The following is a 16127-nucleotide window of genomic DNA, read 5'->3' on the forward strand; positions in this document are numbered from 1 at the left end:
CTTTCTGCCCTGGAACCAATAATGGTAGAGGTACAAGAGTGGAAAGGGCTAGGCAGTGGGGGTTAAGTGACTTGTCCAGGGTCACACAGCTAGGAAGTGTCTGAAGAACCTCATCATTTCTTGAGAGACTTCCTAGGACTCAGAATCTATCTTATCAATAGGTTGTGATTTCCAGCATTTAACCAGGAAGCATTTCTTTGTGTGCTACCATCACTCTTCCCTAACCCTCCCCAACTTCATTTTCTCTTCTTGGGCAAAATATCACCCTCCAGATTGATTTTTGCTTCTGTGCCACATCCACTAGTACTGGCCAACCCATCACTCACTTTCCATTATTTCAGGTCATCATCAACCATGTGGTCTTCCTCTTGGTCCTCTCTTAAAACAGCCTAATGAGTTTGCCCTCCTTAACGCATTAGCTCCAGGCTTTTGTCTTGAACTGGGGTTCTAGAGTCTATGGCGCGTTTGGTGTGCCCAATCTCTCCAGCCTCTTCCTTTAGGCTTTTTAAAGATCGCTCAAAATCTCAAGTGCTTGTTTTCCTAAGAATAGATAAGTGGTCCTTTCTCAGGGTGCTGGAGATGGAGTCTGGGTTCAAATTGGGTTTATAAAATGCCTCTGATTCAAACTAGCTGTGTGACCCTAGAAGAATTGCTCAATGTCCTCTCTGAACCTTACTCTTCTCATCTGTAAAGTGGGGATAGTGATAAATCTATTAACTCCTTCACAAGGGGGTTGTGAAGACCAACTAATATAACGTGAATAAGATGCTCTGAGTACCTTAAAGCTCCCTAAGTGGTTGGTATTATGGCATTTCTGCTGGGCCTTTGAATGATTCCAGTGTCCAGAGCAATGCAATTTGATTGAATGATTCTAATCTCCAGAAAGCAACCTGGATGCATGATTCTATGTCGAGATCAGGTCAACCTGAATGAATGATTCTAACGTCCAGAGCAACACAGCCTGAATGGTGAAGAGCCTTGAACCCATGACATCCAAAGATGAATTGAAGGAACTTGGGTGGATAAAGAAAAGACTGGGGAGAGAGAAGGGACATTAGAGGTATTTCCAAATATTTGAAGGCTGGCATAGGAAAGAGGGATTTGATTCAATCTATTTGAAGGGCAGGACTAGGAATAATGGGCACAGGTTCCAAGGAGGAAAAAATAGGATTGATGTCAGGAAAAACTTCCTAACTAGGAGAGCTGTCCCAAAGTATCATTAAGTACCTACTATGTGCCAGGTGCTGGAAAGGACAGCAATTCCCTACACAAGGTGTCCTCAAAGTCTTGGTGAAGTTTTAATATTTAATAGTTAATTAAAAAAACTTAAATGTGCACTGGGACTGGGGATACTTTGTGTACATACATACAAAATAAATATGAATAAAGTAACTAAATACAAGGGAGTTGGGGGAGGGAGCTAGGTGGTTCCTGATGTAAATTTTAAAAATAAATATTCAATACTCCAAGTATTATATTTAATAATATTTATTAATATTTAACTTGAAGCAAAGAGAAAGTAAAATGCGAGAGAAACTGAGAGAGCTCACCAGCTTTCCATGTGGAAGGCGAGCGAGGGAGGCGTTTCCCACAGCTTAAAATCCATCATGTAAAGGATGCACGTAAACAGAAAAGGAAAAGGGAATTTGGGGACCAGGAAAGAATGCTGGGAGATGAAGTCCAAAGGATAGAAAATTTCCACTTAAACACTGAGTTCAAATGTGACCTCCACTTCTTACTGACAGTGTGATCCTGGGTAAGTTACTTCATGCTGTTTGCCTTAGTTTCTTCATCCATGAAAAGAGCTGGAGAAGGAAATGGCAACCTACTCTAATATCTGTGCCAAGAAAACCCCCAATGGGGTCACAGTGTCAGACATGACTGAAAACAACTAAATAACACCAAGTTAGAGAGGGAGGACTCTAGCGGTCAGGGAGATCACGAAGGTGGTCCTTGGGCCATATCTGAAGGGATGAGCATGATTCTATAAGGAGACAAGAAGGGAGTATAGTCCAGGTTTGAGGGATGGCCCCAGAGAATGGAGATGGAAGTCGAGGGTGAGGAGCAGAGAGGAATTCAGAAGTGGAAAGGATGTTGAGAGCTTAGTAGATCTATCTCTTCAATAGAGGCATTTAAACAGAAGTTGGGAGACCAATTGTAAGGGATGTTGATGTAGGGATTGTTTTCCGGTATGGTTTGAGCGAGGCAGTACCCAAGATTCCTTTGAACTTGGTACATCTGTGACTACTTATTTCATACTCACAATATGGAATGAAGGGCAGAAAATTTTTTCTCTGAAGGAAAATAAAAATGTTGTTACTTTAGGCAAGAAGAATTTCATTTGTTTGGATTCTGATGGGCTTAGAACATGGAGCCTGGAGTCAAGAAAGATCTGAGTTCAAATGTGGCCTCTGACACTTACTAGCTATGTGACCTTGGGCAAGACACTTAAATCTCAGTCTGCCTCAGTTTACTCAACTGTAAAATGAGGAGAATAATAATAATAGCACCCTCCTCTCAAGGTTGTTGTGTGGAACAAATAAAATAATATTTGTAAAGTGAATAACATGTACCTGGCATATAGTTGGCATTTAATAAATTCTCATTTCCTTCCTTCTAACTTGAATTTTTCTCTTACAGTGACAATCTGTACCAAATGACCTCGCAGCTAGAATGCATGACCTGGAACCAGATGAACCTAGGGGCTACACTGAAGGGGTAAGGTTGGACCTGTCATGGTCCTTTCTCAACTGAATGTTCAACCTATACAACTACCAAAAAACTTTTTTTATAGAATTAAAAAAAATCAAATGATTGTTCAGTGATAATAAATTGGACTACATGTCTGAACCAGGTTTACGGTAATGGTGGGCCCAGTGAACAATATCAGGCAATAATTACTGACACCAAATTTCCTTTTCTTTGGTTTTAAAGCATTTTCTTTTTTGTGTGGTTGATGATATTTGTGGTTAATTTTAAGTTCTAACTAACTGCTTTTGGGGGTTTAATGTGCAATATTTTTCCTGTGCTATGTATGGGCTTGGTAACAAAAATTTAACATTCAGTGTGGTCATTTCTTATTAAATGTCTTGGAGTTCTCTAAACTTTTGTTCATTCGACTGATTTCCCCCCATGTTCACATTTTGGAAGAGATGTAATTTACAGATGGTATCCATTATACTTATCAAGACATACTTTAAGTGTACAAAGTCCAGGCCCCAAATTTTTATTTGAGTGATGATGCTTTGGACAGTCGACAGTCAGATCTGCTTGAGAAAAGCCCCACCAACAGGCATCCACCCTGATTGATATTCTACTACAAAAGGGAATGGATTACCTGTCTGATGACAGGCCCTAAGGTCACTTCAGCACCCACAAGAAGACAAGTAATTTGGAGTTGGTTCTAGCTAGCAAGGGAAAGCTCTTTCAAAGCCTTATTCTTCCTTACAACAGATATTAGAACAAGAATATCAGAAATCAGACTTGGCAGGACTGGGGATTTACCTAATTCCTTTAAGATGCCCTATCATCTTTGCATCTCTTAAGAAAAATTAGCTCCCTGTTGGATTTCTAGGTAGGGTGGCTTACCCACCACCATGCATGCGCCATCCCCACCCCACCTCTTCTTCTTCTCTTCTAGACCTGCTGCTGGCAACTCCAGCTCATTGAAATGGACAGAAGGGCAAAGCAAGTGAGTGGCTGATACTCTGGTTTCCAAAAGTAATGGTGTTGCCATTGACATATGGCAAATAGGAGCATTACACAAATCCAAGCTGATGGAAGATGATCAGGGACAGGGCTCTGGGACCACTGGGGATGGTCTTAGGAACAACAGGGCCAAAGCCCAATATCTGGCTCTTTTTTTTTTTTGTGCTCAGCTTAGGATTGTGGTGGAAGAGAATGCAGATGGTCTAAGATCTCAGATAGCTATTCAAAGAATATGACTATGTGCTTTTTTTTAAAGAGTCTAGTAGATTGCTTTCTACTTTTCTTAGTATATATTTCCCAGCTATGCTCATTTTGTGGTGTTCTGTTTGTTCCTCCTAAACCTACCAGCTATGCAGTGTCCGCTGTATGCTACATGTGGAATTCTGTGTTTTTCTCCACTTACTTTTATTCTCCTTTCTTTAAATCTCTTAGGGTGAGCCATTGGGCTCCTGTCTGGTTCTGCCAAAACTTTTTTTATCTTTTAAATTCCAGATGATTGTGTCTTCCTCAGCTCTTGCCCCTAGGTCTATCCCTGTAGGTCATTTTCAGAGCCCTGGGCCATTTCCCCTTTCCTTTTACCCAACTTCATTTTCTGGAGTATCCAACATCTTTCCTAACATCAGGGCTGCCATTTTGGATCTTGGTTCCCCCAATGACTTGCTCCCAAATATTTCTTTACTGCCCAGAGCTGCTCGTGGCCAGTCAGGAACATCCTTACCTCCTCTATCTGTATGTTGGTCGTAATGCTGTCAAGTTTTCCTTTGCCTTTAATACAGCATCCTACCCTCTCCCACTTTCTTCTGGTCTACTGTTGACAATTTCAGAATTCCCTCTTTATTGTCTCTTCTCATCTTGTCTTAGATTTCCCTGCTTCCCAACAATGACCTTTCTTTCTTTTCTTTGGACTCTCTTGGTTGGCTTCTTTCTCTCTCTCCCCCACTGTCCCTTAAACCTAACCTATAGTCCAGGCTAAAGGTCATCATGAAGTGTATTCATGTTTTGTACTTCCCAATAACATTCAGGACAAAAAAAACATAGAAGGGGTTTGGAAGTTTGCAAAGGTAGGTGGTGGGTGGGTGGCTGGATGGGTGGGCAAGGAACAACCCAGAAATTTAATAGCTTAGAGGAAAGTCCTGCCATGATATAATATTTCACTAAGTGGATATAATACCTACTGGAATTATTCATTAGAACTCATCATACATACACATGTACATATATGTGTATGTATGACAAGTCCTACTGCATATGTACATGTGTATGTATGTATGTATATATATACTTAGGATGAAGTACAGGCCAGACAGTTCTTAAGGAACTATGAATGGTTACTGTCATTATGATTGTTATTTGTTAGTCTTTCTTGTTCTTTGCTACCTGGAGGATAAGGCTTAGGGTTAAAAAAATATATATTTCATTGATGCTTTGTCTTTATGCCATGGTTCTTTCCCATAGTTCTCTTTTCTAACTGAACTCATTGGTGAGTTAAGTCCATTTGGAAAAAGGATTGTTGAAATGAAAGATGATTTCTGTATATCCACTGTTCAGAAGTCACAGATTTTTGTTAACAGTGCCCAATAGTAGCAAGAATGACAGCAACAACAGTGACAATAATAGCCAGGATTTATACAAGTGCTTTACAAATATTCTATCCCATTGGCCTCACAACAACTCTGGGAGGTGGGTGCTATTTCCCCCCATTTTATAGATGAGGAAACTGAGGCAAATGGATGTTATGTGATTCGTCCAGGGTAATACAATTAGTATGTGATGTGGGATTTGAACTCAGGTCTTCCTGATTCTGGACCCTGAACTCTGGGCATGGTGACACTACTTAGCAGTTGAGGCTTGTAGCTTAAAGACAGAACTAACAGTTTCTTCCATTATACAGCACTTGGCTTGTATAACCTCATTTGATCCCCACAAATCTCTGTGAGGGAGGTCATTCACTATCCCCAGATTTACAGATGAGGAAAAGAAGGGTCAAAGAAAGAAATAGACTCTAGGAGTCTCGCTACTGAACAGAGGCATCAATGAAAGCATCCCTACCCTCCTAGAATTTATGTTCTGTTGGAGGAGAGACAGCATAAAAATATACACATAAACCAAGCAAACAGAACACAGGCTATGGGAGAGATAGAAGGGATCTTAGAACCCAGATCACTGTATGTCGGAGCTAGAAGGGACCTTATGACATAGAAAAGGAGTGTCAGGGCTGGAAGGAAGCATAACAGCATACAGTGTTGGATTTGAAAGGGACCTTGGAAACCAGAACCCAGAATGTTAGTGCTAGAGGGCTCTAGAACATAGAACTTGGAATGGCAGAGATTGGTGGGATATTAGAATACTGAACATGGACTGTCAGAATAGGAAGCAAATCTTAAAATAAAGAACATAGCAGGTCGGAGCTAAGAGGCACCTTAGACCATAGAATGGCTTAGAGATTCTGTAGCCTTACTTCTTTGGTCATATTGTCGATTTATTAGAGATTCTAGATATAAAAATATATATAGACCCATTATATAATACACATATATGTTGAGATGACACTATATGAATATTTTATATATGCATATCATGGATTGCAGATATTGAATGCAGAAGCCCTTCTCCCTCAGTGCTGCAGAAATATCCTTAGGATAAAAAAATATATATTAGATAATCACAGTGAGAAAAATTGAAGTTCTTGCTTTTAAAAAACAAAGAAAGAGGGGGTAGCTGGGTAGCTCAGTGGATTGAGAGCCAGACCTAGAGAAGGGAGGTCCTAGGTTCAAATCTGACCTCAGACACTTCCCAGCTGTGTGACCCTGGGCAAGTAATTTCACCCCCATTGCATAACTCTTACTGCTCTTCTGCCTTAGAACCAATACACAGTGTTGATTCTAAGATGGAAGATAAGGGTTTAAAAATAAAATAAATTAAATTAAATAAAAAACAAAGAAACTTTATATTGTGTTGTGGGTTTTAAAATAGAAGTTTGAAATATGTAGAATATTTGAAGAGAGAGCAAATCCACTTCAGCCAAGGGAACATGCAATAGGTGGTACTTAAACTAAGCATTAATGGAAGATAAGTGTTCTAACCAGCAGGGATAAGGAAGGATGGAATACACTGTGAGCACCAAATATGGGCTATATGAGTAGACAGAAGAGGCAGAAGACAGCAGGTCAAGTTTGGGGAAGATTTTGGCTAGAACATGGCACGTGTAAGGGGGGATGGCATGAAATCAATTTGTAAATGTAGGTTAGAGCCTAATAATGGCAGCTTTTCAGCGCCAGACTGGGAGTCTGTCTTTTATGCTAGAGACAACAAGGAGTGTCATGGTTACAATGCTTGGCACCCTCCAAGTGCTTGATCCATTTATTGATTCATGGTTAAGCCTATGTTGCCTTTAGAAGTCAGGAACAGGCCTTCCTCAGGGCTGCTAATATAGAGTCTGCTATTTTTGACAGAATTCAAGGATGGAGTTTGATGTTTTAGGAGGCTCTTTGCCTCCCATAGCCCCACCAAAGCGCTGTTAGTTTTTCTAAAGCAGGATTCTAAGGAAAGATGAATTCCAAGAGGACTCTTTTTGTAGCATAAAGCCACCATTATATATAAGCCCCCCCAAGCCCCAAACAACTTTGCTTTTCTGTCGTTTGGAGTTTTAAAAAGGAACCATCTTTCCTACGTGTTCTCTTCATGGTTTCTGGTTTCTAAAGGATTAAAAAACAAAACAAAACCCAGGCTGTTAAACTAGCACTGTTAGACACTGTTTTGTCTTTTTCTGGAGAAAATATCCTGCAAAATGGAGAAACACATCAACCTTGACTGGGGTCCAAGCTATTAAAATGAGGAAGAGGTTATCCTCCAGGGACTTGGGAAGGGGGAGTGGGAAATCGAACACAATGGAAATATGGAAGGAGTATGGAGCAGAACAAATGTTCCCTTGCCTGTCCAAGAAGTTCACAGCCTGTTAGGAGCACAGAATGTTTGACCTGTGGGTACTTTCGAGGAGGAACCCCCCCACCCCCAAATAAGCGATAGAAGGAATCAGGATGAGTGATCTATGGTCAAAACAAAACTGACATTTTGGTAGGGCTAAGACTGTAGAATCTGTAGAAAATCAGTGCTAGACATGGTCTCATCACTGAGAAACTTTGCCAAAAGAGTTATCTGTCTCCTCTGGCCAAGAGTTACAATACACAGCCCAGCACCTCCAGTCTCAGACTCTGTGAACATAAGGTACCCTTCCAAGAGATTTACATCTTGAAAATGAATGGCCTGTTTCTAAGTGGCTCCTGAGGGGCTTTGGGCTTGCGATGCAAGGCAAAGATGGAGAAGAGTTTTCCTCGATGAACATCCACACCCCTGACTCCCCTTTTTCCGCCATTGCCCTTAATTTCTTTCCTAATGCAGTTCTCCTTAGTCTTGGGCTCTTCATTAATTATCTTCTTGTCTTAGGCTTGGCTGAGATCTGTTAGCCACAATGTGGAGAACAAAGGACGAGACTGTTGGGCTTGTGGGATAGGAAATGGCCGGTTATGATTTAATGCCGAGTCCCTTGTTCCTCTCACTTAGACTAGACTAATTCAGTAGCTTCTCCAACCCCAACCTGCCACTTTTCTCTTTTCCATTTCTCCCTCCTGACTCCCCTTTCCCACTCATTTCTTTCTGGGATCTTATTCCATTTTGACTATTTGCCCAATAGTCTATTTGATTATTTGCCCAATTTAGACAGTGTAGCCTAGTGAACCCAAACGTTCTCCTCTTAAATGATCCAACAAGACTCCCAAAGTGTGCTGATGCCTTCTGGGACATTTTCAATCTTATTTACTCTTTTAATTGACCTCAACTTATCCTGCCCCTCTACCTTGCTGAGGTGGGATCACATTTTTACCAGTTCCCAAGATGGGGAATATAGAACTCTTGTGCTGGTGCAAAGGGGCTACGAATGTATTTGTTCAGAAAGGAGGAACTGATCTGGGGAGATCAGCCTGGCAACAGGAGAATAAGTGGTAAGGAGGTGCCCAAAGGAAATTTCTGCTAGAAAAAGAGATTCATAGTGTCCGTAGGTCAACAGAAGAGGCTGTGCTTCATGCAAAAACAAATTTATTAATGAACATAATAATTACATGTTCCAGTATCCTGCCTTGGGAGAAGGGAATACAAGAAGACCATAAGGCATATTCCCTAATATCAAAGACCTTTTTGAAACTCTGTTACCTGTGAAGCTTCAGGGGCAAAAGTGCTAAATTTGGAGTCAAAGGGCTTGGATTCAAATCTCTGCTCAGCTACTTTTTAGCTGTGTGACCTTCATCAAGTCATTTAATTTTTCTAATCTTCATTTCCCTCATCTTTAAAATGAGTGGATTGGAGAAGATGATCTCTAATATTCCACTTGGGTCTAAGTCCTATGAGCTTCAGTGCTTTCTTGATCAGCGTTAAGATATCTATATCTTCCTTTCAAATTTTTCTAAAGACTTATCAGTATGCGTCCTGTTGTACACACTTCAGTGGAATAATTTAAAGTGCAGGTCACCCTTCCAGATCTCAACTTTTCCCATCCTGCTTTTGATAGATCTCAAGAATCGGCATAAGAAATTAAATGGGAATTTTGAAGGAGTTTTGTGGAAGGTATAGACCACACGCTAAGGTCAGCAGATGACACAGAAAAAGTTTGGAAACTCAGAAATGCATAAATAGTATTATATAATATCAAAATATTTTATCTATTAATACCATGAATATTCACAATTTCTTTTACTGTAAATACCCCACCAACAAAAAAAGGAAAAACAGACTTTTCTCATATGAAGGGAGGACAAAAATATTTTATTTGGATTTTCCAGATTGTGGGGTTGCCCCAATTCCTGCAGTGTGGAAAGGAAGCTTGTATTGCTTTTTGCCTCTAGGAACAATGCAAGTAGAGGAGGCATTGAAAAAAAATGGCCCAGCAAATAGATGTTCTGCAGCAGTGGTGTCAAACTCAAATAGAAATTTCACTATACCATATATATATATTTAAAACCCTCACCTTCTGTCTTGGAATCAATACTGTGTATTGGTACCAAGGCAGAAGAGTGGTAAGGGCTAGGCCATAGGGGTTAAGTGATTTGCCTAGGGTCACACAGCTGGGAAGAGTCTGAGGTCAAATTTGAACCCAGGACCTCCCGTCTCTAGACCTGGCTCTCAGTCCACTGAGCTACCCAGCTGCCCCTACCATATATTTTTTTAGATTTCCATATTGTTCCTTTTTATCAGTGAGTAATCTTATAAAGCCAAAACCCCCAAACATAAACCCAAATAAATAAGTGAAAAATCCGATGCTTCCACCTGCGTTCTAACTCTAACAGTTCTTTCTCTGGCATTGGAGAGCATTCTTAGTCATAAGTCCCTCAGAATTGTCACTAGACCATATTTAAGGCTATATACTGACTCAGCAAACCACATATGGGCTCTGTCTAGGTTCCATTATATTTTAATTTATTTTGTTAAATGTTTCCCAATTACATTTTAATCTGGTTGGGGTTGGGGTGGGGAATGTTGCCACATGCTTCAGGCATGCTTGACACCTCTGTACAGAACCACTGTTAAATTGTTTTTACAGCCTTTCCCTCACCCCCATTGCTAAGTAAGCGGGATGTTCATTTGTTCTTTATTTCTAACTTCCTGGTTTAAAGAAATCCATATATACTAGTTCAAAGAACAAGTTGATGAGCTGCAGGGGGAGGGGGAGATTCCTTCCAAATGGCAAGCAGAATCATCACAGAATCTTAGTCAAGGTTCTCCCCTGCCTCCCACCAAAACCAAGGGTTTCCAAAAAATTCCTTGCAGAAAGTACGGGACCCCCCACTTAAATGACTCATTTGAGAACTCCCCCTTGTTGCTTCAGGCAGCTCATAGTCCCACAAGGAGAGCCCCCAAATATCCTTAAAAAGCCGTGAGGTGTGGTAAGACAGAGCAAAGAACATATACATCCTTTACTCTAAGTGCCGTGTCCTCCATCCAGTTCAGTTTCAGAAATGTCAGTTATGTACAAGGCTCTGGGAGGTATTGGGGATACACAAACCAAACCAAAACCAAACAGTGCCAGCACTCAAAGATTTTATTCATTCTATTCTGGAGATACACTGCAACACAAAGTACACAAAGGAATTTCAGGTAGAGGGTAGGGTGTTGTGCTTGGAGGCAGAAGAGTCTCAGTTTCCTTATTTGTAAAATGAAGGAGTTGGACTAGATGGCATCTGTGGTCCTTTCCACCCCCTTATCCAGTCAGCTGCCAAGTCTCATCAGTTCCACTTTAATGACATTTCTCATGTTTATTTCTTTTCTTTCACTCTTCAACCAACCTAGTTAAAGCCTTTATGACTTCTTCCCTGGGCTAGTGCATTAGTCTTCTAATTGGCCTCTTTTCACCTAGCCTCCCTCTGCTGTAATTTATCTTCTCCCCAGATTCTAAATAGACATTTAGAAAGCCCAGGTCTGACCATGCCACTTCCCCACTGAAGAAGAGTCAGGGATTCTCTGTTACCTCTAGGATGAAGTACACATTTTTTCAGTGACTGCAGCCTATTTTTTCCAGGGGGAAAGAGAGAGAGAGAGAGAGAGAGAGAGAGAGAGAGAGAGAATGAGAGAGAGAGAGAGAGAGAGAGAGAGAGAGAGAGAGAGAGAGAGAGAGAGAGAGAGAGAGAGAGAGAGCAAAGGAGTAGAGAGGAAGAAGAAATGAAAGAGAAAAGGGAGGGAGAGAGAGACAAAGACAGAGAGAGGAAGAGAGAGAGAGAAAGAGAGAGAGAGAGAGAGAGAGAGAGAGAGAGAGAGAGAGAGAGAGAGAGAGAGAGAGAGAGAGAGAGAGAGAGAGAGAGAGAGAGAGAGAGAGAGAGAGATATGGACTGACGAAAATATAGAGACAGAGAGATACCCACAGAGATAGAGAAAGAGTAACAGAGATAGAAACAGAGAGACACATATTATTGACTGTTAATCTCTGGACTAGTACCTTAACCACGAAATGCTCTAAGCAACTAAGATCCTAAAGTTGCAAAGGATTTGTGTCTATGAAGGCAGGACCTCCACTGGAACTCCCTACATTGATGGAGAAAGGCAAAAAGGGAGAGGTTTGTACTCTAAATTCCAGTGATAGGGATCCAGAGCCTGAATTCCATTTCCTAGAATGTACCAGAGGCTAGAATTCTCCCAAGGTACTTGCTTTCATCTTGATTAACCTTGGAGACAATAACCAGGTGGAGATAATGTGTCACCACCCGGTGTTTAGGAATGAGAGAACTGAGACTTCCCTAGCCAATAAGAGAAGGTGTGTGAGAGAGGTTGCAGGCCCCAGGTTTTTCCTTTTTGAATATTCATATGAAATGCTAATTGTTTTCAGAAAGTACCATCCCCCCCCCCCCCCCATTTTCCTATTGATCTAGCTGTTGAGCACAGTTCTGCTTTTCCTCCTCTGTAGGTTACATCCACTTCTTTTCTTTTCTTTTCTTTTCTTTTCTTTTCTTTTCTTTTCTTTTCTTTTCTTTTCTTTTCTTTTCTTTTCTTTTCTTTTCTTTTCTTTTCTTTTCTTTTCTTTTCTTTTCTTTTCTTTTTAAAAAGACAAATCTCATGCTCTGTGGAAGATCAAAATCCATCATTTTTTAAAAGGGGCTATTCTCCAGGTATTAAGGTATCCTAGGCTACACTCAGGAGAATGCTCAGAATTCAGTGGCTCAGAGAGATTAGAATTCGAATTATATAGGTGCTGCGTTTACAAACTACAGGGGCAAATTCGGAGGCAAGTTTTCCTTGGCTTATTTTTCAACTGCCTAGGAAAAAATTATGTATAGTCCAAGTTCAGACTATTGTAGGAAATGAAGTCACTAGATGTATGGTGAGCTGATAACTATTCTTGTGCTCTTGTTGCCTTGGTGGGATCAGGAAAAAGTGTTTAGAAAAGACCATGGTCTTTTGGATTACTACTCAAGACAGCTAGGTGGGACACAACTTCTATTTGCCTCAGTTTCTTCATCTGGAAAATGGGGATAATACTAGCACCTGCCTCAAAGGGTTGTTGTGAATATAAAATGAGATAATAACTGTGAAGTGCTTAGCACAGTACCTAGACCATATTAGGTGCTAGAAAGGTTAATTTTTATTATTTAGAAGAATCCTATCCAAGTACTGCTTTGCAAAACCATAACTAGAGTGAGGCAAACTGGTCTTTGTTTCAGAGTGCTGAAATCTAGAGGGCACAAAAATTCAGTGCGTGAATTCTTTTAAATCAGTCTACAAGTATTTATTAAGCACCTCATGTATCCCAGGTGCTATGCTAGATGCTGGGTATAGAAAGATTTTTAAAAATCACTTACTCTCAAGGAGCTTATATTCTATTGGGACTTTAACACTGTAGAAGCCACTAAACTCATTAATTTCCTCTCATACCTAGATGAATTTGACTCAGTTTCTACTTGTGATATTTCCACATTATGAATTGCAGGGTTGATTTAAAGGTTCATTTTGTATTACTTGTGTTGAGCAATGCTTGTAAAAAAGTACCCAACTGACTAAATATTGCTTTGCTGGTTAAGCACAATTTTTATTCATACAAACATAAATATTGAGTCATAGAATGGCAATTTAGACATCCTGTGGAGGGTATGTCATGGAGTTGCCCTGCCAGCCCTGCCCTTCTCCTGCTAGTCCTTTACTACTAACATTCCAAACAAACAAATACAAATCTGGCCTCAGACACTTCCCAGCTGTGTGAGCCTGGGTAAGTCCCTTAACCCCCATTGCCTAGCCCTTACCACTCTTTGACCTTAGAACTAATACATAGTACTGATTCTAAGATGGAAGGTAAGGGTTAAAAAAAAAAACTACACACACTCGCACATGCACAAATATGATTTCTTAAAAGGAAATAAAAAAGTCAGAGAAGCTGATGATGGCCCTGGCACCATGCCCACAAATAGAGAGCAAGGCTAGATTCAGTTCTCAAAACCCTTGTGTGTCATCTCATCTGTCATGGGGCTCTAGCTGCCCCATGTTGCCAACAAAGGCTAACCATTGCCATTGGTGTCTAACCAAGCAACTCTATCATAGTGTAGAGAGTAAGTAAGGTATAGAGTAAATTTAATGGATTAGTTTAAGAGGAAAGGAGGAGAATTTGGATACAAACCCTGGGGTTTACCTTCCCCGAATGGATTTCTGACAGATGGATCTCAGGTAGATGGTTTCTGTACTTCAGGGAAAAAGCAGTCCACTCCAAGGCAAATTCTCAAACCCAGGAATCACTAACCTTTCAACAAGATTAGAATTTCTAAGGGAAAATTACCAGAGCAACGATCCTCCTTCCAGCCAGTCAAAGTCAGATTCAGAGTGACAGTTAATGTCAATAAAAACTCCCAAGATCCTTTTCTCTTTGTCAGAATCTTCTCCCAGAACTTGTATCCAAATTCTACTCCTTTCCTCTTAAAGCTAATCCATGAAATTTACTCTGTCCCAACTTACTTCCTACAATAGTACCTAGAAAGAAGCAGATCTTGGATTTGGGGCCCAGGTCACAAGATTATCCATCAACCAACAACATATTGAATATGTGCTAAACGTTGCACCTTGGCATATAAAGGCAAACAATGAAAGATTTCCTGCCCTCAGAGAGTTTACATTCTGTCAGGTCAGATAACATACACTAACACAAGTAGATCCAGAATAAAAAGACCATCGATTTAAGGTTGGGATAGACCCTGCCCACTGGTTAGCCCAAAGACCCTCAGTTTGCAAATGGAGAATTTAAATGACTTAATTGTGTTATTTGCTTAAAGCAATACAGGTTATAGGAAGGCAATGGCTTAGATGAAAGAAGAAGCCAGGCCTTTTGATTCTGGATCCATTATACTTTACTGTGTACACAATGCCTCATCCTAGTGATGGAATAATCTTCCTAATATGCTGCTCTGACATCATTAAAAAATATTTGCCCTCTGTCCTATCAATTCTGAGACAGAAGAATGGCAAGGGCTAGGCAATGGGAGTTAAGTGACTTGCTCAGAGTCACACAGCTAGGAAATATCTGAGGCCAGATTTGAATCCAGGTCCTCCTGACTCTGAGCCTAGACCTCTATCCACTGAACTACCCAGCTATTTTGCCAAAAAAAAAAAAAAAGCAGCCTCCAATGGACTCCTATTTCCTAGCAAATAAAATGTAAAATCCAGATTCCAGCACTTAAAGTTCTCTCCACCATCTACCTTTAGCCTACCTTCATCTGCTGTTTCCTTCTGTACTCTTTTTTAGCCAAATCTGAATTTAATGTTCTTGTCCTGCCCTCTCCGAACATTTTTTCACCTTATTTCATATCCTTCTGGAACAGATCTCCCTCAATCCAATTTTTTTCTTTCCTTCTTTCAGGGCCCAAACTCAGCTGCTACCTCCTACAGGCAGCTTTCCTTGATTACTACCTCCTCAAATGAAGCAGATTATTCCCAGATTACTTCTCTTACATTGCCTGATCCTTCTGTTTGTATTTCTCAGAGTCTTCCCTGTGGCACAGCTATTCAAGTACATTCTTCCCTTTCTCCCTTCCACTATTATATTATAAACTCCTTGAAAGTAGGAGATGTCTTGTTTATTTTTCATTCACTAATGTCTTACACATATTGGAGGTGCTTAGAGTGAGTTTGGAATGAGCTCTAGCCCTGGAGTCTAGAAGGTCAGTATATGCCTGATAAACTGAAGAGGTAGGAATGAATATTACCATAGTGCAAATAGCATTGACTTTCAAGGTAAGAGGTCTAGTTTTAAATCCTACCTTCATTATTTACTATCTGTGTGATCTTAATCAAGTGAAGCACTTAATCCCCTGGGACCTAGTTTCTTCATCTGTAAAATAGGGGAGGGGAATGGCTTCTGAGTCCCCTTCCAGCTCTAAATCTGTGACTGTACGTTCCTATGACTAACAACCAAGGGGATCAGAAACATTTCCTGGATGAGAAATTCATTTAGTTTATTCATCTGCCAAATGGGGATAAAATACCTTTACTATCAACCTCACAGGACTGTTGTGAGGAAATTTTTTTTGTAAGCCTTAAAACTCCATGGAAATGCAAGTTGTTATTACTCCAATTTTGTTGTGAAAGCATTGCTGGGAAATTCTGAATCATGGTCCTCCAGGAGCTCATCTACCTCACCCAATTCAGAGTGAATAAATCAATCAACAAACATTTGTAAAGCATCTTTAATGTTCTGGGACTGTTCTCAGCATGGGGGTCCCAAAGAAAATATGTGAAAGACACCCTATTTGCAGTAAGCTTACAGACAAATGTCTACTACATAGATTTTAGAAGATTTTTCAGTTTTGTAATTTCACAATTTGGTTTCTTCGCTCTTGATAATGTCCACTGTCATCCACCTTTGAGTATGTCCATTGGGGTGATGCTCCCACTTCCTACAGAAT

The 16127-nt window shown here is 40.4% G+C and overlaps 1 protein-coding gene across 1 annotated transcript in view; it reads left to right on the top strand.

The window, feature by feature from the left end:
* Window positions 1-16127, top strand: part of WT1 (WT1 transcription factor) — a 64188-nt gene that overhangs the window by 25789 nt on the left and 22272 nt on the right. Inside the window, exons 7-8 of the mRNA XM_056803788.1 lie at window positions 2641-2718; window positions 3641-3691. Of these exons, the coding sequence (XP_056659766.1) occupies window positions 2641-2718; window positions 3641-3691 (129 nt within the window). The remainder of the gene's footprint in view (window positions 1-2640; window positions 2719-3640; window positions 3692-16127) is intronic.

The sequence above is a fragment of the Monodelphis domestica genome, chromosome 6, assembly GCF_027887165.1.
Source record: "Monodelphis domestica isolate mMonDom1 chromosome 6, mMonDom1.pri, whole genome shotgun sequence".
Lineage (NCBI taxonomy): Eukaryota > Metazoa > Chordata > Mammalia > Didelphimorphia > Didelphidae > Monodelphis > Monodelphis domestica.